This window comes from Bos indicus x Bos taurus, chromosome 24 (genome assembly GCF_003369695.1).
Source record: "Bos indicus x Bos taurus breed Angus x Brahman F1 hybrid chromosome 24, Bos_hybrid_MaternalHap_v2.0, whole genome shotgun sequence".
NCBI classification, from domain to species: Eukaryota; Metazoa; Chordata; class Mammalia; order Artiodactyla; family Bovidae; genus Bos; species Bos indicus x Bos taurus.
Window position 1 is genome coordinate 7,859,303 of NC_040099.1, and position 27,907 is coordinate 7,887,209.

Below are 27,907 nucleotides of genomic sequence, written 5' to 3' on the forward strand. Positions count from 1 at the left end.
TCACATATGCATGTGCCTGTGCTAAGTCACTTCAGTCGTGTCTGATTCTTGTGACCCCATAGACTGTAGCCCGCCAGGCTCCTCCGCCCATGAAATTCTCCAGGCAAGAATACTGGAGTGGGTTACCATGCCCTCCTCCAGGAGATCTTCCCGACTCAGGGACAGAACCCATCTCCTATGTCCGCTGCATTGGCAGGCAGATTCTTTACCATTGCGCCACCTGGAGCCCTCACATATGCATAATTTCATACAAATGGGACAGTCTGTATGCTGGATATTTTTCTCTGTTCGCTGTATTTTCTCACTTTTCCTTTTTGCTTGCTGATTTTACCCATCTTCCTTTCTATTCCACTTCATTATCATCTCCTCTCACCTAGAGAATGCTTGTGAAGACCCACACTCTTTCTCTCACTTTTTCTTTTACCAAATGTGATTATTCAGTACATACTTCTCTGCTGGTTGTTTTGCCTGAAGAACTACACTTCACAAAATGCCTTTAAGTTAATTGGGTTATTTAGAATTCTTTCCAGTGATTGTATAATATTTCATGATAAGGATATACTATGATTTATTCAACAATTTTCTTGATAGGCATTCAGCAATTTTGTTATCATTACACATAATGTATAATACACCAAATATGTTCCCCAAAAGGTTCACTGAGTCAAGGGTATACATGTTTACAACAGCAGTTGTCAGTTTTCTTGAAAAAATAATTGAAACAATTCACATTCCCACTAGCCATTATGACAATACAATTTTATCTGCACTTTCATTCCAAATAAATGTGAGAGCTCTTTTTAATCTTGACTTTAATCTTGTTATTTTGATTTTCACAACTCTAACTGCTTTTCAGTGTAGTCTGTTTCCATATAATTTTGTCATTTTAATAAAAGACATAGACTACTGCATCTTAGTATCTATCTAAAAAACATAACTTCCAAGGAAAAGTACTCAAATTCCTTATCAGTTTTTAAGTACTTCCTTTTTTCCCACTGGCATGCCATGAAGTTAAGACAATTTAAAAAAACTGTGCCATGACTTTTTAAACATTTTTACTACCATCTAAAAGCAGACTGTTACATTTACATATTAAAAATGGTTTAAAAAATAATACCCTCAAATTAATCATAATTTAAGCTAGCTGAAAACTCTCTGCAAGAATTGCACACAAAAGCGTTCTTCACTTTTACACTTAGATCTTGCCTCAGCCTCACTGTCAGGAAACTCTTCTCTTGGAATTTAAGGCCATTTTCTTTGAGTGAAGAGACCTTCATTTCTCAAAATTCTACCATGAATCCACCACCAATGACAAAGTATTTAAAATCTTCCAATTTCAGACTTGGGGTTTACAGCTGTGAGCCTAAATTTCAGAATTATGGCAGAAACCAACACAATGTAAAGCAACTGTTCCCCAGTTAATAATAAATAAATTAAAATAAAAAAATAAATTTCAGAATTATGTAGAAACATGATTCAATATCCTTATCTGAAATAATAGCCTCCAGTATGGTCTCTGTACCCAAAACGCAACTCAGGACAATTAAAAACTGTAAAACAACAGTGAAAATTGAAACATACAAACAACAGAGAAAATGATCTTTTATCTGTTTTGGAAAACTAGTTTTCTGGGAGTTATTAGATTTAATCTAAGACATTATTTAAGAGCTCAGAGAAAACTGAAGTGATCAAGTAGCAAGACAGTGAACAAGAAGGCACAGATATTAATATATGATTACTAATGGATATTAATATATGACACCAGCAAGGCTGGGACAGGTTCTATTATCACATGGGGATTTATATTACCAGAAAGACTTCTATTCAACCACCACAAAAGTCAATTCTAAATGATGAAATGAGGTCAGATGGCAAGTGAAGAAAGTATATAAAAAGGATAAAGGCATTCAAGGAAAGGGAACACTTTGACACATTCTAATTCAATTTAGCAAAACTAAGATACGTGTAGGTGAGTAGGTGTGAGCAATTTATTTAGGCAAAGTGACCTTATCAGTCTTGAATAATATAATCCAGTAATAAGTACACCTATAAACTTTAACCGTAAATACAGAAGGTTTACTACCTTTTAAAAGTTACTTAACAAAGCATCTCCTAAAAGACTTAACCATTATTTTAAATTCACATCTTTCAAAGACTTAGTGCTTTCTGCGTCCATCCAGTATAAAATGAAAACACCATTCCATTGAGAAAAATCTTTAAAAAACTATAATAAGCCAACTAATACATTATACAGTACAGGGATTCCAGGGCTTCTCTGGTGGCTCAGCTGGTAAAGAATCCACCTGCAATGGGGGAGACCTGGGTTCAATCCCTGGGTTGGGAAGATCCCTTGGAGAAGGGAATGGCTACCCACTCCAGTATTCCAGCCCAGAGAATTCCTATGACTGTATAGTCCATGGGGTCACAAAGAGTCGGACACGACTGAGCGTGAGTGTGAGAAAGTTTCACTTTCACTTTTCACAGGGATTCCAAAATGAGAAACACTGTGAGTTCCAATGATTAACTGCCTAGTGTCTCAATAATGTCAGAGTGCTTTATGAACTGGGATGCTAAAATTCAATCTGAAATGTACTTAACTTGTAATACTAAGGATCCATGAAAGCAACCAATTGCTCACAGGTCTGCTCTGGAGTGTCTAGGGACCGTGGCTGTGCCCCTGTGCCACACTCTTACACAGTTAACGCCTTACCAACTGCCTCCAATGGCACTTGGCAAGAACCAGAACACATGTCAGGAGCTTGCTCTAACAAAGACCCCCACAGGCATTGTTTGCTTAATTCTCCAAGCTTGAATGGAAACCTCAGAAGTCAGACCACCTGGGAACAAAATCCAGACACAGCCAGATAATAAACAGGCACTGATAACATCTGTAGCAACAGAGAGACCAAGCTTACTAACAGTCTTCCACAGCACATTCTCACCACGATAAGCCATGCAGTTCATAGGTGGATCTTAATGCATCTGGGCTATTGTCTCAGAAGCAGCTCCAGGTCTTCAAGCTGGAGACAGGGCTGTGATTACTTACCTGATTCACAGGCAAATGTCTTTGACGTTTCATCATGAAAGATAATTGCCACTGCATGCTTCTTTGTCTCTCGAGGCAGCCTGGTTATGTTTTTGATGTTGTGCAGTTCAGTTACCTTGAACAAAAAAACATTTTTAACTTAGCATACAGTACATGTTCTATGCTGGGTGCTCACACAAAATGATCCATTATTATTGTCCTAAGTCACTTTCCAATGGATATTTTTACTTGTTTCTAATTAACAGGAATCAAATACCATGCAGAATGAAAACAAAAAACTTTTTCGATGCCATCAACTGTGGTTATTTGCTTTGCTCAATTTTGAAAGAGTCTAAAAATTATGTAGAAGAATAACTCTGAAAGCAAGGACTCCTGTGTTTTTTTAAAAATTGCATCTTTTACAAACAATAGCCAGTATGGCACACAGAAGATTCTCAATAAATTTGCATTAAATATTTATTGGATTTAACATCTCAACTGTCTCCTAAAACCCACTCATCATGCAAGTCCCTGGTAGAAATGCAGTCTAACTGACACCTGTCAATCAGCAGACTGTGGCTCTAAAATTCTGGAAACATTACATATAAACAATGAACTTCCTTCCCAGCCCAAACCACACAGTGTTCACGGACCCTTATATTCCTGCTCGCCACCCGGTTCTCTCACCAAGGCTCATTCGTGATTTATGGACCCAGGTTAACAACTCTACTCCTTTGGCAACTAATAATTTTATTGAACAAGTATTTTAGCTCTCAATTGTATGGGTACAAGGCTTTCTGCTGTAACTTGTGCATTTTTATTTCTCTCCACAGTCCCTAGAAATGAGCAGTTTGTCTACTTCCTCACTTACTCTGCAAATACAACTTTACAATAATAATATTGTGTGAGTTCATTTCCAAAATGCACTTCTCAACATGCTACTTCAGTATTTCTTCTAACAAAAGATCCAACAGGTTCGTTTTCATTTCCATCTATATAAATACTTAAAAACTTCTCTTTAAGTTTCTTTGACCTATGTGCTATTGAGAAATACATTGTTCACTCTCCAAGTATTTCAGAATTTTCTAGCTATTTTCTATTACTGGTTTCTAGTTTCACTGCATTCTAGTTTAATTTCATATAGTAGAGAGAAGGTACGCTACAGTTTCCGTTTTTTTTTAAATTGGTTATGTTCTATAGCCCAAACTACTGTTCAAACTACCGCACAATTGCACTCATCTCACACGCTAGTAAAGTAATGCTCAAAATTCTCCAAGCCAGGCTTCAGCAATACGTGAACGGTGAACTTCCAGATATTCAAGCTGGTTTTAGAAAAGGCAGAGGAACCAGAGATCAAATTGCCAACATCCGCTGGATCATTGAAAAAGCAAGAGAATTCCAGAAAGCCATCTATTTCTGCTTTATTGACTATGCCAAAGTCTTTGATTGTGTGGATCACAATAAACTGTGGAAAATTCTGAAAGAGATGGGATTACCAGACCACATGACCTGCCTCTTGAGAAACCTGTATGCACATCAGGAAGCAACAGTTAGAACTGGACATGGAACAACAGACTGGTTCCAAATAGGAAAAGGAGTACATCAAGGCTGTATATTGTCACCCTGCTTATTTAACTTTTATGCAGAGTACATCTTGAGAAACGCTGGGCTGGAGGAAGCACAAGTGGGAATCAAGATTGCCAAGAGAAATATCAATAACCTCAGATATGCAGATGACACCACCCTTATGGCAGAAAGGAAGAACTTAAGAGCCTCTTGATGAAAGTGACGGAGGAGAGTGAAAAAGTTGGCTTAAAGCTCAACATTCAGAAAACTAAGATCATGGCATCTGGTCCCATCACTTCATGGCAAATACATGGGAAAACAGTGGAAACAGGGGCTGACTTTATTTTTCTGGGCTCCAAAATCACTGCAGATGGTGACTGCAGCCATGAAATTAAAAGATGCTTACTCCTTGGAAGGGAAGTTTTCACCAACCTAGAAAACATATTAAAAAGCAGAGACATTACTTTGTCAAAAAAGGCCCATCTAGGCAAGGCTGTGGTTTTTCCAGTAGTCATGTATGGATCAGAGAAGGCAATGGCACCCCACTCCAGTACTGTTGCCTGGAAAATCCCATGGATGGAGGAGTCTGGTGGGCTACAGTCCATGGGGTCGCTAAGAGTCAGACATGACTGAGCGACTTCACTTTCACTTTTCACTTTCATGCATTGGAGAAGGAAATGGCAACCCACTTCAGTTTTCTTGCCTTGAGAATCCCAGGCATGGGGGAGCCTGGTAGGCTGCCGTCTATGGGGTCACACAGAGTTGGACACGACTGAAGTGACTTAGCAGCAGCAGCAGCAGTGGCATGTATGGATATGAGAGTTGGACTATAAAGAAAGCTGAGCGCCGAAGAATTGATGCTTTTGAACTGTGGTGTTGGAGAAGACTCTTGAGAGTCCCTTGGACTGCAAGGAAATCCAACCAGTCCATCCTAAAGGAGATCAGTCCTGGGTGTTCATTGGAAGGACTGATGTTGAAGCTGAAACTCCAATACTTTGGCCACCTTATGCGAAAAGCTGATTCATTGGAAAACACCCTGATGCTGGGAAAGATTGAGGGCAGAAGGAGAAGGGGAGGACAGATGATGAGGTGGTTGGATGGCATCACTGACTCAATGGACATAGGTTTGGGTGGACTCTGGGAGATGGTGATGGACAGGGAGGCCTGGTGTGCTGCGGTTCATGGGGCTGCAAAGAGTCGGACATGACTAAGCGACTGAACTGAACTATGGCCCAGAACATGATGCATCCTGGTAAGAGTTCCATGTGAGCTGAGAAGAGTGTGTATTCTGCTGTTTGATGACATACATGTCCATTACATCTAGTTAATTGATGGTGGTGTTGAGTTCACTTATGTCTTCACTGATTTTCTGCCTGTTGGATCTGTCTACTTCTGAGCGAGGGGGGTTGAAGATGCTAACTATGACAGTAAGTGCATCTATTCCCCTCGTTCTATCAGTTTCTGCCTTATGTCGTTTATTGATCTGTTGTCAGGTGCACCCAGATATTATGTCTTCTTGTAGGACTGACAAATTTATCAATATGTAATACTTAATAAAAACCCTTGCTTTGTAGTCTGTTTGTCTGAAATTAAAACTTACTCTTGTTTTCTTTCGATTAATGTTAGTATAGCATATCTGAAGAGGAACTAAAGAGCCTCTTGATGAAGGTGAAAGAGGAGAATGAAAAAGCTGGCTTAAAACTAAACATTCAAAAAACTAAGGTAATGGCATCTGGTCCCATCAATTCATGGCAAATATATGGGGAAAAAGTAGAAGCAGTGACAGATTTTATTTTCTTGGGCTCCAAAGTTGCTGCACACAGTGATTGCAGCCATGAAATTAAAAGTCACTTGCTCCTTACATGTATACCTGTGGTGGATTCATTTTGATGTTTGGCAAAACTAATACAATTATGTAAAGTTTAAAAATAAAATAAAATTAAAACCAAAAAAAAAAAAAAAAAAAAAATAAACTGCATCTAAAGAAAGAAAAAAAAAAAAAAAAAAAAAAAAAAAATAAATATGAGTATAAAGGTTCAAAAAAAAAAAAAAAAAAAAGAAAGCTATGACAAACCCCAGTGTTTTAAAAAGCAGAGATTCCTCTTTTTGACAAAGATACATAGGGTCAAACCCATGGTTTTTCCAGTAGTCATGGACAGATGTGAGTCAGTCACTTCAGTCGCTCAGTCATGTCCAACTCTTTGCAACCCCATGGACTGCAGCACGCCAGGCCTACCTGTCCATCACCAACACCCGGAGCTTACACAAACTGATGTCCATCAAGTCGGTGATGTCATCCAACTATCTCATGCTCTGTCGTGCCCTTCTCCTAATGCCTCCAATCTTTCCCAGCATCAGGGTCTTATCTAATGAGTCAGTTCTTCACATCAGGTGGCCAAGGTATTGGAATTTCAGCTTCAGCATCAGTCCTCCCAATGAATATTCAGGACTGATTTCCTTTAGGATTGACTGGTTGGATCTCCTTCCAGTCGAAGGGACTCTCAAGAGTCTTCTCCAACACCACAGTTCAAAAGCATCAATTCTTCAGTGCTCAGCTTTCTTTATAGTCCAACTCTTATATCCATACATAACTACTGGAAAAACCATAGCTTTGATTAGACAGACCTTTGTTGCAAAGTAATGTCTCTGCTTTTTAATAAGCTGTATAGGTTGATCACAGTTTTTCTTCCAAGGAGAAAATGTCTTTTAATTTTATGGCTGCATTCACCATCTGCAGTGATTTTGGAGCCCAAAAAGTAAAGTTTCTCACTGTTTCCATTGTTTCTCCATCTATTTGCCATGAAGTGATGGGACTAGATGCCATGATCTTATTTTTCTGAATATTTTAAGCCAACTTTTGGGCTTAGTTTTAAGCCAATTTTTTCACTCTACTCTTTCACTTTCATCAAGAGGCTCTTTAGTTCTTCTTCTCTTTCTGACATAAGGGTGGTGTCATCTCCATATCTGAGGTTATTGATATTTCTCCTGGCAAACCTGATTTCAATTTGTGCTACTCTGCATATAAGTTAAATAAGCAGGGTGACAATATACAGCCTTGGTGTACTCCTTTCCCGATTTAGAACCAGTCTGTTCCATGTCCAGTTCTAACTGTTGCTTCTTGACCTGCATATAGATTTCTCAGGAGGCAGGTCAGGTGGCCTAGTATTCCCATCTCTTGAAGAATTTTCCACAGTTTCTTGTGATCCAAATAGTCAAAGGCTGTGGCATAGTCAATAAGCAGAAGTAGATGTTTTTATGGAACTCTCGCTTTTTTGATAATCAAACAAATGTTGGCAATTTGATCTCTGGTTCCTCTGCCTTTTCTAAATCCAGCTTGAACATCTGGAAGTTCATGGTTCATGTACTTGACTTGGAGAATTTTGAGCATTACTTTGCTAGTGTTTGAGATGAGTGCAATTGTGCAGTAGTTTGAACATTTTTTGGCATTGCCTTTCTTTGGGATTGAAATGAAATCTGACCTTTTCCAGTCCTGTGGCCACTGCTGTGTTTTCCAACTTTGTTGGCATATTGAGTATAGCACTTTCACAGCATCAAATTTTAGGATTTGAAATAGCTCAACTGGAATTCTATCACCTCCACTAGCTTTGTCGCAGTGATGCTTCCCAAGGCCCACTTGACTTTGCATTTCAGGATGTTTGGCTCAACGTCAGTGATCACACCATTGTGGTTAACTGGGTCATGAAGATCTTTTTTTGTACAGTTCTTCTGTGTATTCTTGCCACCTTAAGGATTCTTGCCATCTCACAGATATAACAGTTGGACCACAAAGACGACTGAGTGCTGAAGAATTGATGCTTCTGAACTGTGGTGCTGGAGAAGAGTCTTGAGAGTTCTTTGCACTGCAAGGAGATCAAACAAGTTGATCCTAAAGGAAATCAACCCTGAATATCCACTGAAAGGACTGATGCTGAAGGTGAGGCTCCAATACTTGGCCATGTGATATGAAGAGCTGACGGATTAGTTAGAAAAGACTCTGATGATGGGAAAGATTGAAGGCAGAATGAGAAGAAGGCAGCAGAAGATGAGACGGTTTGACAGCACCACCGACTAAATGGACATAAATTTGGGCAAATTCTGGGAGATAGTAAAGGACAGGGAAGCCTGGTATGTTGCAGTCCATCAGGTCAAAAGAGCTGCATGTGGCTCAGTGACTGAATAACAACAAAGTATGATTTTCTATATCCACATATTTTAAATTTATAGATGTCTTTACATTTATGGTGGGTTTCTTTATGATAGTGTATGGTTGCATCTTGTTTGATCCACTCTGACAATCCTCATCTTTTAATTGGTGCATTTAAGCCATTGATATTCAAAGTAAATATCGGTGTAACTGGACTAATATATAGAATATTTGTACCTGTTTTCTATTTCTTGTCCCTCTTCTCTGTTTCTATTTTATCTTTCACTCTTTTTTCTGTCTTTTGTGGTTTTAATTGTGAATTTTACATGATTCCATTCTTCCTCCTTTCTAACATGTCAGCTATACCTTTTTTTTTTTTACTTTTTTAGTTGCTGCCCTAGAGTATGAAATATAAATTTACAGCTAATGCAATTCCAAACCACACTATATCAAACTACACATATATCAGAGATATATACATATATCAGAGATATATACATATATATCTACTTATCATATATATATATATATTTATAAATGTATACAAAATCAAATACATTGTTGTTGATGCTATTTTGAACAAACTGTCACCTGTTAGATCAATTAAGAATAAGAAAAAATGAAACTTTTTTATCTCCACTCACACCTTTTTGATGTTTTTCCTTTCTTTATATAGATCTGAGTATCTAACCTACATTATTATTTTCTCTAAAGAAATAATTTTAACATTTTTTACAAAGTCAGTCTTACCAGCAATAAATTCAATTTTGTTTGAAAAAGTCAATTTCTATTTCACTTTTAAAGATAATTTTACAGGGCATATGGAACTCTAGGTTGATGGATATTTTTCATCTTAAAACATTAAATATAGTTAGCTCTTGATATCTTAGGGTTCCACATCGTCAGATTTGACCAACCTTGGATTGGGTACTACTTTTACGATCCACGGTTGATTGAATCCGAGGATGTGGGACCCGCAGATATGAGACTCAGCTGTGCTTGCTATTTTATGTAAGGGTTTTAGGCATCCATGGATTTTGGTATCCGTGGAGGATATTGGAACTGACTCTCCATTAGATACCAAAAGATGTCTGTGTTTCACTCTAATCTGTTGCTTGTATAGTTTCTGAGGGAAAGGTAAATGTAATTCCTCTTTGCTCCTCTATGGAGAAGGTGATTTTTCCTCTCTCTAGTTTCTTTCAGGATTTTTTCCTTGATTCTCCATAGTTGAAAATGCCTAGGTATACTTTTCATTCATTTCTTTTTTTTTTTTTGTGGGGAGCAGTAATCCTGCTTGGGGTTCACTGAGATTCCTGGATCTGTAGTTTTGTGTCTGACATTGATCTGGGGAAATTGTTAGTTATCATTGGTAGAATTTTTCTTTCTTTCTTCTCATGCTGGTACTTCCATTGTGGATATATTATACCTTTTATAGATGTCCCAACAGTGCTTGAGTATTGGTTTTATTTTTACTGTTTCAGTCTCTGTTCTCTCTGCTTTTCAGCTCTGGAGGTGTCTTTTTATTTTTTTACTTATGGCTGTTCTGGGTCTTTGTTGCTGCACAGGCTTTTCTCTAGTTGCAGCAAGTGGAGGCTACTCTCCAGTTGCCCTGCAGGAGCTGCTCACTGCGGCGGCTCCTCTTGTTTGCAGCACAGGGTCTAGGGCACAGGCTTCAGCGGCTGCAGCACATGGGCTCAGTGGTTGCAGCTCCCGGGCTCTAAAACACAGGCTCAACAGTTGTGGAGCACAGGCTCATCTCCTCAGCATGTGGGATTCTTCCAGATCTGGGATTGAACTCATGTCTCCTGCACTGGCAGGTGGGTTCTTTACCACTGGGCCACCAGGGAACCCTGGAAGTTTCTACTGAGACATCCTCAAGCTTGTAGATTCTTTCATAAGCCATGTCCAGTGTTTACACATTCATCAAAGGCATCCTTCATTTCTGTTACAGTATTTTCTTTTTGGTTCTTTAGACGTTCTGTCTCTCTTCTGACAGTTCCCATCTGTTCTTCATACTGTCTACTTTATCCATTAGCACCCTTAGGGCAGCAATCATAGTTGTTTTAAAGTCCTGGTCTGATCATTTCAACTACCCTGCCTTTTCTGATTTTGATGTTCCATCTGTCTCTTCAAATTGTATATTTTGAAGAGATATTTTCAAATATCTTTGAAATACTATTGGTATTTTACCTTTTGGTAATGCCTTGTAATTTTTTCTTGGTAGTCATTGATTTTTTTTTTTTTTTGGTAATATTTCCTTTTAAAATCTGTAATGATGTGGACTTCTAGCCTCATAAAATAACAAGCTTATCACTCAAGGTTGTTGTGCAGTCTGTCCAGAGGGGCCCTTATGGTCTCTGTCACAATAAATTTACAGTCTATAGTCTACATGCTGGAAAAATTATTTTAATATTTAGAAAATATTTATTTTTCTCTCTCCTTGTCATTATCTCACTTAACATACAAAACTAAAATTGGTAAGGTAAGTGATTTCAAGTTAAATAAACTAAAAATGGTTTGCTTCATATATATCATGTATAAAAACACCTACATATGTGTATATATGCATTCATATGTGCATTTATACATATACTATATCTATTTATTTATTTATCTAAAAAAAACTCATTTTCTCTTCCACGGAAGAAAAATTAGGCACTAGTATCTTAAAGTGTCAGATCCTGGGGAGAAAGATGAGAATTTTTTTGGAACAATGATTTGTATATTATATTTGAAGTACATTAAAGCATACTCTCAACAATAAACTCTTAAATTTTTAAATCATTTGATGATTGATTCAAGTAATAGTTAACCCAAATTTTATTCTAAAATAGTAGATTAAAGATATTTTAAAAAGAGACATTATTTCCAAGTGTTATTAATTTTAAATAAGAAAATGATCTTACTAAAATTAAGTAGTCTAAAAGCAATGAAGATCATGTGTTGCCTAAGAACAGATACTATCCATGTTAGGTGAGTATAAAAGTGATATGCCACTATATAAGATATATTATATATACTATCAAGTTGTGCCAAACAATATCATAAATACATTTATTATTCTGCTCCAAGGCCTTTTCCAAATATTTTTATTTACAAATATAAAAGAATATTGGAACTAATATTGTGTAGGACATCTTTTTTTCACCTCATAGCAAAAAATCAACAGAGCAAATTAATAAACAGCCTAGCAAAATGCAGCAAGCACTAGAGATTTTCTAACTTTTGTGCCTCAGGCAATCTGACAAACAATGTAGTTCAAACGAAGTGTTTGCTCTTCTGTAAAATTCACATTTAGAGATGCAGAGAAGCTCTTCAAGCAGACATGGTTACAGTGGTTTCCGCAACAGTGTGAGGCTTTCTGTTGATCAGTAGTGCGATGCTACCCACTTCAGTGTGTGCCCTAACAAACTGAAGTGATACCAGGAAGCAGAGCACTCACGGGGGCATAAAATCTCACCTCTCAGATTGTCTTGGTTAGGAAGTTCAAGAGTTCTGTTAGATTACAAAATGTTACAAAATCATACCGGAAGATTTTCTAAGGACTTGGTATACCTTTGGAATTTGCACGTATGCATGCTCAGTCGCTTCAGTTGTGTCCGACTCTGCGACTTTATGAACTGTAGCCCGCTAGGCTCCTCTATCCATGGGGATTCTCCAGACAAGAATACTGGAGTCGGATGCTATGCCCTCCTCCAAGGGATCTTCACAACCCAGGGATCGAATCTGCATCTCTTATGTCTCCTGGATTGGCAGGTGGGTTCTCTACAGTTAGCACCACCTCAGAAACCCCTTAGAATCTGATATATCTTTAATTTAAAATATATTTTAAAAATATTTAGAATCATAGCAATTCAGGTCAAGATATATCTGAATCTCTTGTCCTCACTTTTCACTTTCAGTACTAAATGATTTTATGACCCAGTACAAAACTGTTTGCATTTTCTTAGAGGAAGGTAATTTTTAAAATAATATCTTTAAATGCTTTAAAATAAAAAATATTTTTATTGGTCTACAACCTAACAGTGTGACATAAAACTGTGAACTTATTATTGAGTGTGAAATCCCTGTGTGCATGCTAAGTCACTTCAGCCCTGTCTGATTCTTTGCGCCCCCATGGGCTGCAGCCCACCAGGCTCCTCTGTGGGATTTTCCAGGCCAGAATACTGGAGTGGGTTGCTACGTGTTTCTCCAGGGGATCTTCCAGATCCAAGGACTGAACCCATGTCTCCTGCATTGGCAGGCGAATTCTTTACCACTAGCACCACCAAATCCTAGAGCATTTCAATAATATGTATCTATAAATTATTACATCATTTAATAATCCAACCCATATTTCTGAAATGTTAATTTTTTATATTGCTCTAGTAGGACAAAACATTAGTTTAATAAGAAGGCATTAAAATAATTAAATATGATATTAGCAGAATTTAATTAAAGGAAAAATTACTTGAAAATAATTCAGGTTGTTCAAGTCTAAGTCAATAAATGCCATAGTCAATAATTTAAAATACTGAGGTCTAGTAAGTGTGCGTAGGTATATAGAAACAGCATGTTGTACACTTTAAATATATACAATTTTAATTTTATTATTTTAAAAAGAATACAGTAACTGGACTTTCTTGGTTACTCAGTAGGAAAGATTTTTGCCTGCAATACAGAAGACACAGTTTTGATCCCTGGGTCGGGAAGCTCCCCTGAAAGAGGAAATGGCAAACCCTCTCCAGTATTCTTGCCTTGGAAATTCCTTGGACAGAGGAGTCTGGTGGGCTACGGTCTATGGAGAGTTGGACACAACTTAGCGACTAAACAACAACCTTGTTTGGAGCCACTGCCTTGATTCCTGCTGCAGTTTTACCTATTATTGCCTTTGCTCTAAAACAAAGTGAAAATAACAAGTAATATGTTAGTGTTATGATGAAAAGAGTGCTGTCTGCGTGGACAATTCTGAGGTCCACTGTTCCAAACACAGGCTTCTCTCGAGCCCACAACACCTGCTCTGTCCTGAAACTCTGCCAATGTCTATTTCACACACACTCCCCTTACCCCTACTCCACAACTTCACTATTGCTCTTTCTCATCTCAACTATTTCCATTTGTTTTTCCATCTGCCTTCATACCCTTCATCTTCCATTGTCTTGTTCACACTGGTTTTAGACTTATATTTTTAACCCAAACGTTTTATCATGCCCCTTCATTTATCGTGCCTTCAGTCAGTTAGTCAGTGTTAGACGCTAAGTCATGTCTGACACTTTGCGACAACTGTAGCCTGCCACGCTCCCCTGTCTGTGGCATTCTCCAGGCCAGAATACTGGAGTGGGTGGCCATTTCCTTCTCCAGGGGCTCTTAACCCAGGGATCGAAACTGGGTCTCCTGCATCGCAGGCAGATTCTTTACCGTCTGAGCCACAAGGCATTAAAACCATTTAATTACACCTTAAAATTAAGTTCTCACTCTTTAGCAAGGACTTGATGACTTTAATGACTCAGTTCCTTCCTGGAAATTGAATCTCATCTTTGTCTACATTAACCTTGAACACAAGTTAGTGTCCAGCCATGTACAAAGTCTTTCAGTTGTTTTGAATAGAAATGTGCTCTTTAAACGTGATGCTAAAGCTGAAGCTCCAATACTTTGGGCCACATGATGTGAAGAGCTGACTTATTAGAAAAGACCCTGATGCTCAGAAAGATTGAGGCCAGGAGGAGAAGGGGGCGACAGAGGATGAGATGGTTAGATAGCATCACCGATTTAATGGACACGAATTTGAGCAAACTCCAGAGATAGTGGAGGACAGAGGAGCCTGGCGTGCTGCAGTTTATGAGCTTGCAGAGAGTCGGACATGACTTAGCAACGGTAAAACAACATTCAAAGGTTACAGAGTCTTTTACAGAATAATCTTCTTGGAGCTTCCTTCAGCTTCCTATCAAGCTCACAATCATTTGTCAAGACCAACAAGCCTCCCTTAACCTTCCCTGAATGACTCATGCACAGTTAATAGCCTGTTGCTGACGGTGGTCGTAGGTGGCGTTCCTCAAGCCCTTGACAGTGTGATCTGAATTCAGATGGCTTCCTGACTCATTATGCAATCTGGTTGTGTTTGTACAGTGGACTCAGTAAGTAAATTATTGAGTTGTTCCTTTATTAATTCATGTCATTTATTTATCAATTCTCTACATAACTGGACTTCTATATAGGGTTTTTTTTTTTCATTTTAAATATATGCTTTTCACAGTGAAGACCAGTAGACGCCTATTAAGTGATTGGCTCTTTCATATCTGATGAGAAAAGAAAAGATTAAAGATAAAGAAAAGGGTAGCATACAGCTGCACTGGGCTATATGTTCTGAAATGAAGGGCATACTTCTGTGTATCACTTAATAAGACCAAACAAAAGAGAAGCTGCTTCACTTGCAGATGAAAATAGTTCATTAGATTTTAGTCACTCTACCATTACTTAGTTTGTAGAACTTTCAGGAGGAATCTGATATGGGCTGAAGGGCATAGTGATATTTTCTCCAATTAAGCCCAAGTTTTTCAGAGGGGTCTTCTTTGCATACTTAGCAAAGTTCAGTTCAGTTCAGTTCAGTTCAGTCACTCAGTCGTGTCCGACTCTTTGCGACCCCATGAATTGCAGCACGCCAGGCCTCCTTGTCCATCACCAACTCCCGGAGTTCACTCAGACTCACGTCCATTGAGTCGGTGATGCCATCCAGCCATCTCATCCTCTGTCGTCCCCTTCTCCTCCTGCCCCCAATCCCTCCCAGCATCAGAGTCTTTTCCAATGAGTCAACTCTTCGCATGAGGTGGCAAAGTACTGGAGTTTCAGCTTTAGCATCATTCCTTCCAAAGAAATCCCAGGGCTGATCTCCTTCAGAATGGACTGGTTGGATCTCCTTGCAGTCCAAGGGACTCTCAAGAGTCTTCTCCAACACCACAGTTCAAAAGCATCGATTCTTCGGTGCTCAGCTTTCTTCACAGTCCAACTCTGACTGTATGACATGTATGACATCCATACATGACCACAGTCCAACTCTGACTGTATGACAGGTATGACATCCATACATGACCACAGGAAAAACCACAGCATTGACTAGACGGATCTTTGTTGGCAGAGTAATGTCTCTGCTTTGGAATATGCTATCTAGGTTGGTCACAACTTTCCTTTCAAGGAGTAACTGTCTTTTAATTTCATGGCTGCAGTCACCATCTGTAGTGATTTTTGAGAACAGAAAAATAAAGTCAGCCACTGTTTCTACTGTTTCCCCATCTATTTCCCATGAAGTGATAGGACCAGATGCCATGATCTTAGTTTTCTGAATGTTGAGCTTTAAGCCAACTTTTCACTCTCCACTTTCACTTTCAACAAGAGGCTTTTTAGTTCCTCTTCACTTTCTGCCATAAGGGTGGTGTCATCTGCACATCTGAGGTTATTGATATTTCTCCCGGCAATCTTGATTCCAGCTTGTGCTTCGTCCAGCCCAGTGTTTCTCATGATGTACTCTGCATAGAAGTTAAATAAGTAGGGTGACAATATACAGGCTTGACGTACTCCTTTTCCTATTTGGAACCAGTCTGTTGTTCCATGTCCAGTTCTAACTGTTGTTTCCTGACCTGCATACAGGTTTCTCAGAAGGCAGGTCAGGTGGTTGGGTATGCCCATCTCTTTCAGGATTTTCCACAGTTTATTGTGATCCACACAAAGGCTTTGGCATAGTCAGGAAAGCAAAAATAGATGTTTTTCTTGAACTCTCTTGCTTTTTCGATGATCCAGCAGATGTTGGCAATTTGATCTCTGATTCCTCTGCCTTTTCTAAAACCAGCTTGAACATCAGGAAGTTCACGGTTCACATATTGCTGAAGCCTGGCTTGGAGAATTTTGAGCATTACTTTACTAGCGTGTGAGATGAGTGTAATTGTGTGGTAGTTTGAGCATTCTTAGGCATTGCCTTTCTTTCGGATTGGAATGAAAACTGACCTTTTCCAGTCCTGTGGCCACTGCTGAGTTTTCCAAATTTGCTGGCATATTGAGTGCAGCACTTTCACAGCATCATCTTTCAGGATTTGAAATAGCTCAACTGGAATTCTATCACCTCCATTAGCTTTGTTCATAGTGATGCTTTCTAAGGCCCACTTGACTTCACATTCCATGATGTCTGGCTTTAGGTGAGTTATCACACCATCGTGATTATCTTGGTCATGAAGATCTTTTTTGAACAGCAAAGTTAGGATGAACAAATTAAGGTTAATTGTAAAATGTAAAAATCACCATACTATTATGTTATATATCTTTCCCCTTAGACTAACTGTGGATATTAAGCTATTCACATTCAACACAGGTTTAACTCACAAGCATAAAACAAATTTTCACTAATTAGTATAAGATAAATAACTGAAAAATCCTGTTTGGTCAATTTTTTTTTAAATTTTAAAGTATCTCATCAGTTAACTGTCATGAAAATTGAGATTAGATACTGCCTATTGAGGCATTCAATTTCTTTCTTTAAAGATAATTATATTTTGAAAAGTTAAAGAACTTAACTTTCAGATTTTTTTCAAGTATATTCAAATGAGCCAGAATACAAACTGCACTCTTCTTTCTTATTAATCTTACTAATAATTCTTATCTCTCCTGACATTTTACTAATCTCCTATGGTTGTTTTAATTAGGTCAGAGTTTTTATTTTTGGGAATAAACACTTTAGAAGATAGTTTAATAAAATTCTCTTCATTAGGATAGAGAATATTGATTTTCCAGTAAGAGAAAAAGGTGAAAAACTTACTAAAGTTTTAGATTATTTCTATTATTACATATCAATCTCTTTTGAAAGCCCAAATCCTAAGTGTTCATAATTATAATTTAATTATTGGTGTTACCCTATATATTGTATGCTTTAATATTCTGGTCACAATATTTGAATAGAAAGTGTATAATTGCTTCCTTCCAAAACTTTTCTATCTATTTTCCAATAGCTGCTTCCTTACATTTATCTATCACTGAAAAATATGAAATGTGTACCACTGAAAAAATCAATATAACTCATTTTTTAAGCTCCTTGTGACACGCTTTCATGTTTACTGTGTGACAACACCAACAGGTTCATAATCAATAATCACAAGTTCTGTTGTCAGCTGGCACAGTGGTAAAGAATCCGCCTGCCAATGCAGGAGACACAAGAGACACAGATTTGATCCTTGGGTCGGGAAGATCCTCTGGAGAGGGAAATGGCAACCCACTCCGGTATTCTTGCCTGGAAAATCCCGTGGACAGAGAAGCCTGGTGCACTACAGTCCACAGGGTCACAAAGAGCCAGACACACCTGAGCTTGCACATGCCACTCAAATATTAAGCTATATTGTGAAATGCATCTTCTAGAGAAAATGATTATGGATAAAATTACACTAGAATTGGAATTAATCACCGTTGCTGTCCACTCAGCATCCAGTCCCAGCTCCTTCATTCCGAACAGAATCTGATTTTGTTCGTTGTGTGCCCCTATGTCACGTGACCCAAGTACCCCGGCAGGCATTGCTCACTTTCAATGTCATGGTAGAATCTGTTATTCCTAGGGTTATAATCTCCTTGCTCATGATTAGTTTAAGAAAGACAATATGACCTAAATATAACCAGTGTCTTGTGCATAGAAGTCTTCTGGTGGCTTCAGAGAAATGTTTTCTAATCTGGAGGTAACTGCCAGATGAATTTAGCCCCTTCTCCGGGGGATGCTGTGTTGTCTGGGTGTCACAATTCAGAGATGCTACAGCTATCATTCTAGTAGACTGAAGATGAGGGCAACCATACAAATGGCAGAGCAGAGACAGGAAAGAGAGGAAAAAAAAAGAACGCACGTCCTTAATTTTCATTCCTGAGCAAGAATGAAGAATGAACCTACCCTGGAGCCATTTTCTTTTTCTGGACATGCTGTAATATGTGAGCATGCTTGTCTTTAAGTTGTTTGAATTGGGGATTCTGATGCTGGGAGGGATTGGAGGCAGGAGGAGAAGGGGACGACAGAGGATGAGATGGCTGGATGGCATCACTGACTCGATGGACGTGAGTCTCAGTGAACTCCGGGAGTTGGTGATGGACAGGGAGGCCTGGTGTGCTGCAATTCATTGGGTTGCAAAGAGTCAGACATGACTGAGGGACTGAACTGAACTGTTGCTTTCAACCAAAATCATTCTAACTTAACAACACTGAGAGCTGAGCTGCCCTCACTTCACCAAAGGAAACGGCTGTCCTCTTGGGGTGGCCAGCACAAGCTAGAGTGATGACCAGAACCTGATCACACCTTCTGTTTCTCACACTGGTGCTCTTTCCACCAGTTTATGCGATAGCTACTGCTCTGAAATCCATGCTATTTAATAATGGCAAACAATGGCTAATGGGGACGTCATCACAGGAAGGAGAATTCAACTACAAAAAAGCCTCAGAGTGCAGGGAGGATGAAAGGTATCCCAGGAAACTCTTTATGTTATTACTCCAAAATTATTTTGAAGTTGTCTATTACAGAAAAACAAAACAACAACAACAACAAAAAACAAAAAGAAAATCTATTTTCAGGGCTAAGAAATGTAGAACATCAGTAAAAGGAAAAATAAGCACTAAACAGGAAATCTCTATAGCTCTTTCCTCCCTCCTCCCTCCCGCCAGCCCCCATCCTGGTCTCTCTCTCAACATGTTTCACTGACTCTAAAAACAAAAAGGCATGAAACCACTCTGTCAGCTCTAGCATCATTCTCCCTCTGAGAGGCAGAGCTTTGCTACACAGATACTAGCAGAGACACCACAGCTTCTAGGACTTCACTCAGCAGATGCACAACTTTAGATCTTTTAGTGATAGTAATGGGTTGAATAGCACCCCCTCCCAATGGTATGTCAAGTCCTACACCCCAGAACCTGTGAATGAGCACTCATTTGGGAAAAGGGGTCTTTGCAGGGGTGATTAAGGGTAGGACCTTGAGAGGGGCACACCCTGGATTCTGTGAGGACACCAGAGCTGATGAGCAGAGTCCTGAGAACAGAGGAGCAGAGGGAGCTGTGAGGCATGACGCAGTGGACACAGCCACGTGCGTGTAGGCTGAATAGACCCCTGGAGCCGACAGAGGCTGAGGATTCTCTCAGAGGCTCTGGGGGTACAGCCCAGCCAACACCCTGACCCTTGACTTCTGATCCTTAGAAATGGGAGAAAATAAACTGCAATTTTAAGACAAATCTGCAGTAGTCTGTTAGGCTAACCTAGGAAACTTACATGATTCAGTTCAGTTCAGTTTACTCAGTCATGTCCAACTTTTTGTGACCCCATGGAGTGCAGCATGCCAGGCCTCCCTGTCCATCACCAACTCCCAGAGTCTACCCAAACTTATGTCCATTGAGTCAGTGATGCCATCCCACCATCTCATCCTCTGTTGTTCCCTTCTCCTCCTGCCTTCAATCTTCCCCAGCATCAGGGTCTTTTCAAATATGTCGGTTCTTTGCATCAGGTGGCCAAAGTATTGGAGTTTCAGCTTCAGCATCAGTCCTTCCAATGAGCACTCAGGATTGATTTCCTTTAGGATGGAGTGGTTGGATCTCCTTGCAATCCAAGGGATTCTCAAGAGTCTTCTCCAACATGATTACACAGTATTATTTGAATTTGGACAGCCAATTTGTGCTTTAAAGTCAGTTGTCTTGAATGAAGGTAAAATGACAGGAAGAAAGTGACAAAAAATGTGTATACAGACCTATTTCTCTAGTTAGATATTAGTTTTCTAAGAAGCAAAGAACACATATGTACTTACCTTGAGTCACCGAAAGCATAGCTAACATCAGAAAGTGTCTAAATGTAGTTCTTAAAATTGATAGACTCCATGAGAAAAATCACATGGTTACCTCAGCAGGCTAAAAAAAAATAACAGCATTGATACAGTTCAATACCTTTATGAGAAAAAACCCCATAAATATATGAAAAATAGAAAGGGATTTTATTTAAAATTGATTCACCAAAACTTATTTTACTTTATGCACGAGTTCTAGACACAGTCCCTGCCTACTGGAAGCATGGCAGAGGGGCTCTTGATCAGGTAGCACAGGTCCTGGACAGGAAGGTAAGAAAAAGACTAAGAAAGGAGGAGATAGAACTATCTATATTTGCAGAAAATATGATCACTGATATGAAAATACTAACAGCATTCATAGGAAAAAACTATTAAAACAACAAAAGTATACAGCAGTTATCAAATATAGTTAACGCAAGAGACTAGCAGGATCCGTATACACTAACAATTGTTAATTAGAAAAAATTACCTTCACTATACAAGAAAAACTGTAAAGTACCTACGGATTTTGTTGGAGAAAAATTTAAAACTTAAAGAGAGAAGCTAAAGTGAAGTGAAAGTGTTAGCCGCTCAGCTGTGTCTGACTCTTTGTGACCCCACAGACTGTAGCCCACCAGGCTCCTCTATCCATGGGATTCTCCCGGCAAGAATACTGGAGTGGGGTGCCAGTCCCTTCTCCAGGGGATCAGAACCCATATCTCCCACACTGCAGGCAGATTCTTTACTGTCTGAGCCACCAGGGAAGCCCAAAGTGAAAAAAGCATATTCCATGCCCTTAGATAAATTGCTAAGGTACCTTTATAAAGCAAGAACTGAGCATGTTTGGGAAACAATTGCTCTAACAAATGCTATAACACATGCTATCATGTGATCTGGTGGCAATTTAAAACAAGTGGCATGTTAGTGGTCCAAGAACAAACATGCAGGCAGTACAGAGTAGAGAAATCAGAGAAAAACGTAAGAGACTCTCAAGAGTCTTCTCCAATACCACAATTCAAAAGCATTAATTCTTCGGCACTCAGCTTTCTTCACAGTCCAACTCTCACATCCATACATGACCACAGGAAAAACCATAGCCTTGACTAGACGGACCTTTGTTGACAAAGTAATGTCTCTGCTTTTTAATATGCTATCTAGGTTGGTCATAACTTTCCTTCCAAGGAGAAAGCGTCTTTTAATTTCATGGCTGCAATCACCATCTGCAGTGATTCTGGAGCCCAGAAACATAAAGTCAGCCACTGTTTCCACTGTTTCCCCATGTATTTGCCATGAAGTGATGGGACCAGATGCCATGATCTTCGTTTTCTGAATGTTGAGCTTTAAGCCAACTTTTTCACTCTCCTCTTTCGCTTTAATCAAGAGGCTTTTTAGTTCCTCTTCACTTTCTGCCATAAGGGTGCTGTCATCTGCATATCTGAGGTTATTGATATTTCTCCCAGCAATCTTGATTCCAGCTTGTGCTTCCTCCAGCCCAGCATTTCTCATGATGTACTCTGCATATAAGTTAAATAAGCAGGGTGACAATATACAGCCTTGACGAACTCCTTTTCCTATTTGGAACCAGTCTGTTGTTCCATGTCCAGTTCTAACTGTTGCTTCCTGACCTACATAGAGGTTTCTCAAGAAGCAGGTCAGGTGGTCTGGTATTCCCATGTCTTTCATAATTTTCCACAGTTTATTGTGATCCACACAGTTAAAAGCTTTGGCATAGTCAATAAAGCAGAAATAGACGTTTTTCTGGAACTCTTGCTTTATCGATGATCCAGTGGATGTTGGCAATTTGATATCTGGTTCCTCTGCCTTTTCTAAAACTAGCTTGAACATCTGGAAGTTCAGGGTTCATGTATTGCTGAAGACTGGCTTGGAGAAATTTGGCCAGTCCTGTGGCCAGGACTGGAAAAGGTCATTTTTTTCTTTCTGTCACACTAGAAAAACAAAAATAAGGAAGGAAGGAAAGGGAAGAGAGGGAGAGAGAGACAGAGGGAGGGAAATCCACTTTCCATAGAAAGTCAACTGAATGATACATGAAATTCTAGCAGGTCAACTGCTATTAATTATATGACAGTTACAACTTCCCATGCTCTGAGTTAGTCTTTTGCTCAGCTCTCCATGGCCTAGTATGTGATATCTCCTAATATAGCTAGTGGGAACAATTATGTTTCTCTAGTAAAGGATACAGAGTGGAAAAGAGTATGATCACTGTTTTAGTTGTTTAGTTGCTAAGCCATGTTTGACTTTCTGCAACCCCATGGACTGTAGACTCTGCTGTCCATGGAATTTCCCAGGCAAGAATACTGGAGTGGGTTGCCATTAGAGTGAAAGCAATATTCCAATTATTGTTCGAATGTGATTAAAGTGCATAAAATATCCAAGCTTGGGGATAATAATGGGTCTGACCTCGTGAGTTTACTTGCAAGGTAGAACTGGAATAAAAGAGAGCAAAGTTGACTTTTAGGTACCTAAAAGTCGGGTGTACCAGCTTTAAGACTAGGAAAACTTCCTGGTAGCTCCAGGATTAGGACAATTCCCACTACACCAAGAAAACCTTTTTATGAAAGGGTAAAAGGATTAGTGGAGAAATACGGTCTAGTGCAAATCTGATTAAATTTTAATTTTATAGTACCCGGATTTCTATGATTAACTTGTTTCAAAGGAAAACTAGGAGGAAAATAGTTGCATAACACTTAACAATCTCTCTCTCTTTTTCTCTGTCTCCAAATAAATGGGGGAAAAACATTAATTTCCCTGAATATTGTACATAAGGAATTCAATCACCTCTTCAGGATAGACATCAAATTATGTATAAAAATAATTTTGATTTCAAAATTAATTTTACACATAATTTAACAAATGCAATAATTATCATCAAAACAAGAATTTCACTGACTCTCAAAGCCTATGGTTCCCTAAACTAAGAATATGTTCTCTAAATAAAATCAGGTTAGAGGCTATTATTGGTTTGTAACTTAAGACTGTTTCATGGGCAATTAAAATTTTACCTTTTGTTACTGAAGTATTAGATGTAAAAAGGATTTATAATTTTTAAAATATTATATAAATTTGAAACAAATATTAAACACCATTATTTATAAAATAAAAGATGCTATATAGTTATTTATAGCAAGGTACAAAGTCATAATTCAAGAATAAAGTCTCACTGAAACATCCTTAAAATTGTAAGTTGTAAATAAATATGCATTCATTACTTGAAATATAATACATAGCATTCCATTAATGATGCTGCTGCTCAGTCGCTTCAGTCATGTCCGACTGTGCGACCCCATAGACGGCGGCCCACCAGGCTCCCCCGTCCCTGGGATTCTCCAGGCAAGAACACTGGAGTGGGTTGCCATTTCCTTCTTCAGTGTATGAAAGGGAAAAGTGAAAGTGAAGTCGCTCAGTCGTGTCCGACTCTTCGCGACCCCGTGGTCTGCAGTCTACCAGGCTCCTCCGTCCATGGGATTTTCCAGGCAAGAGTACTGGAGTGGGATGCCATTGCTTTCTCCATCCATTAATGATAGAAAAACAATTTATCCTCAGTGAACATTATGCAATTACCATTTCTCCTGCTGCATCTGTCAGATATTACACAATTAAGTAGACTTTGTTAATGGGTAAAAAAGAGATTTTTAAAAACTCCAGATGCATTGATGATATTCTGAAATAATAATTAAGGGCGTTGGATCTAAATCCATTATATATATGTAAAAATGCTTCAGAAATGATGGAAATAATGTCATAACTAAATCACACTGTTGAATATTCTTTCTCAAATTACTATCTGATTTACCATGGAAAATGGCTTGTTTGAAACTATAAATTACTTTATCATGCAAATTGGTCTCAGAATTTTTCTAAAGTTGGTATGAAAAATGTCCCTGGTTTCAAAGATGCAAAATCTGAGGCAGAAATGACTTGTACAACCATAACTGTTTTACATTTACACATCATCTTATATGAAATTGTCATCGCACTTTCTGAGCTATAATATTATTTGCATTTTACAGATAGGAAAGTGAGAGAAAGACATTGTTTAAACCACACTATGCTTTCCCCTGATGTAGTACCACTGTAGATGACACACAAGTGAGTAGTTTAAAAAAGTGAACAAAGACAGTAATTTTCCTAACATAAATCCTACTGCTGCATACTCTAAATCAAGCCCAGAATACTCTTACAGGTATTTTCTAAGAGTGTGATTCCTATTTCTCACTGAAGAGATGACTCTCATGGCCCAGTAGGTAATAAACAAATCCTGATGACTGAGTGGTTGCTTTTCTAAGACTTTCTTAAACCACACAGAACAATCATTACTGAAGATTTCTTAGATGCTGCAAAATTTCAACTGGCCTTGACTCAAATATTACCAAGATCAAGTCTAACTCTGCAAGTTCCCTATTATTTTGAGAGCACAACTTCACAAATTCTCTCCATCCAGAAGTCTTTACCCATGGCCTTTCTTGCTGATGTCCACCTCTGTCAGTCAAGTGCATCCATCCTTGGGCATAGCCCTCCTTCATCTTATCCTACATCAAACCAACATTTTGCACTCCATTTCTATGAGTCTTCCCTGAATGACAAGCACTAGTGCTCAGATATTATGAGACAATTAATAAATGACCATGGATTAACTGTGACTGCCGCAGGGACCAAGGTGTGTGTCCATGGAGGCTTCTGTTCAAGAAACTGAGATGTCTTCAAAGTAAGGGATTATAGGAGGATGAATGAATGAATGAGTAAATACACAAGTGGATACAATGCCTTAACCCGAATAAGTGAATATCACTCTGGGAACTTCTGGTTTCAGGAGGATCCACACTGATGATTATTCTTCACATGGTGCCCAGGAGGTGCTCATCTAAGCATTAAGCCATTTCTTCATGGAATCAAAGTGAAAATCTTCAAGACACCACATTGTACACAGGGCTGCTTTCACACTTCCCGATGCTTTTGCTTCTAGCAAAGGGATATGCTCTATTTACAGATGGCTAGTCTTCATAAGGACATTTTCATCTTTTCCCCAGTTCTCTTGGATGTTTACATATAGTTAAATATTGACAACTCCAATAGGAATAAAGAGGATGGAATAAGATGATGTTTTCAATGTCAGATTGTCGGGGATTTAGAAATAAGACTGGTCCCAAAACGAGCATTGCTTTTCTTGCATCACGTAGATTGGGAACTTTGCATAGGTCTATCTTCATTCATCCTTCTAAGGGACTTTATTTATATTTTCCTCCCCACAGACTGCACTCATATTTACTTTGTTAAAATTTCTATAAACTGTTTCTTTTTCATCTGCTTAGGAAATTAAGGAAAATTTATTAGCTGATTCTATGTAAATTGCTTTAGCTCAGTTTTCATTGAGGATAAATTTGTTTTGAATATCTGTTATGACAATTATATACAGCCACATTTTCAACCCTAATGCATTTTTAATAACTCGCTTCAGCAGCTAGTGATTTGAATTTCAAATTTCTTTCTACCAAGAAGTAAAAAAAAGTACATACCATCTTATGGCAGTTTCATATAAAAATTGATTTATGCTGCAAGATCTCTCTCACAGTAAACATATCAAATGTCTAAATGAGATCATTAATACTCATAAGCTCTAGAATATGTATGTTCCACATAGAGTATAGCATTAATTTAAACTTGGTGCAGAAATAATTGTATCTTTAGATTATTTTTCAGATGCCCCTCACTTAGGTTGGAAACATTTCATTTGATTTTTTAATTAATTTCTATCGAACATTACAGAGTATTTTAGAGCATATCAAAATAACTGACTAATCACAAGTGTAAGGTATTTCAGTTCAGTTCAGTCACTCAGTCATGTCCGACTCTTTGCGACCCCATGAATCGCAGCACGCCAGGCCTCCCTGTCCATCACCAACTACCAGAGTTCACTCAGACTCACATCCATCGAGTCAGTGATGCTATCCAGCCATCTCATCCTCTGTCGTCCACTTCTCCTCCTGCCTCCAATCCCTCCCAGCATCAGGGTCTTTTCCAATGAATCAACTCTTTGCATGAGGTGGCCAAAGTACTGGAGTTTCAGCTTTAGTATTTAAACATTAACAAATTGAACAATTTGGGAAATCCATAAAGGTCTATATCTTTAGGCCATCTTGAAAATGAAGTCTATTTTTTTTTTTCCCCAGTTCTGGTGATCTGATAATTGGACTGACCATCAATGCTTGAGGGAAAACAAAGATTTTTAAATATGCCACATGTTTTCACACAGAGACCTTTCTTCGTTGACCTGACTATCGGAGGCTGTTGCTGTTGTTCAGTCTCTACGCTGTGCCCAACTTTTGGTGACCCCATGGACTGTAGGGCACCAGGTTCTTCTGTTCTCCACTGTCTCCCAGAGTTTGCTCAAATCCATGTTCCTTGAGTCGGCCATGCAATCTAACCATCTCATCCTCTGGGTTGTCTCCAATCTTTTGTCTCCCCTTTGGTCTTCAATCTTTCCCAGCATCAGGGTCTTTTCCAGTGAGTCGGTTCTTATCATCTCATGGCCAAAGTACTGGAGCTTCATCTTCAGCATCAGTTCTTTCAATGAACATTCAGAGTTAGGATGGACTGGTTTCATCTCCTTGCTGTCCAAGGGACTCTCAAGAGTCTTCTCCAGCATTAAAATTCCAGAAGACTTTAGAATTATCTCTTTAGAATTGTTACATTTTTCAGCTAGTAGTATATTTAAAGACTCTTGGTAATGACTATACATTTTATAAATAATACTGGTTAGGATTTTCATGTTTATTTTACTAGCAGTTTCTCATTTAAATGGGACTTTTCATAATATTCTAACATTCCTTGAATTAGCTGGGTTTTTTTTTTCAGTCCAAGTTTCCACTTTTTGGTTTGTAACTCTAGATAAATTTATAATTGAAATATCTGTGAAATATCTTGATGTCGCCCTAAGGTTGGAACTAAGGTCAGTGTCTTTTAGAGAAAATGGTTTATTTTATACTGATAAGGGGCTTCCCTGATAGCTTAGTTGGTAAAGAATCTGCCTGCAATGCAGAAGACCCCAGTTCAATTTCTGGGTCAGGAAGATCAGGTGGAGAAGGGATTGGCTGCCCACTCCAGTATTCTTGGGCTTCCCTGTGGCTCAGCTGGTGAAGAATCCTCCTGTAATGCAGGAGACCTGTGTTTGATCCCTGGGTTGGGAAGATCCCCTGGAGAAGGGAACAGCTACCCACTCCAGTATTCTGGCCTGGAGAATCCCATGGTCTGTATAGTCCATGGGGTCGCAAAGAGTCAGACACAACTGAGTGACTTTCACTTTCACTTCACTTCAAGGCTTTTCTCATCTTCATAAGAATTCTGTTCAGTTGATCTCTTGGGTAG

General features: G+C 38.7%; 1 protein-coding gene across 1 annotated transcript in view; it reads right to left on the minus strand.

Moving 5' to 3' along the window:
• Window positions 1–27,907, minus strand: part of DOK6 (docking protein 6) — a 412,894-nt gene that overhangs the window by 239,431 nt on the left and 145,556 nt on the right. Inside the window, exon 3 of the mRNA XM_027525620.1 lies at window positions 3,047–3,161. Coding sequence (XP_027381421.1) covers window positions 3,047–3,161 — 115 coding nt within the window. The remainder of the gene's footprint in view (window positions 1–3,046; window positions 3,162–27,907) is intronic.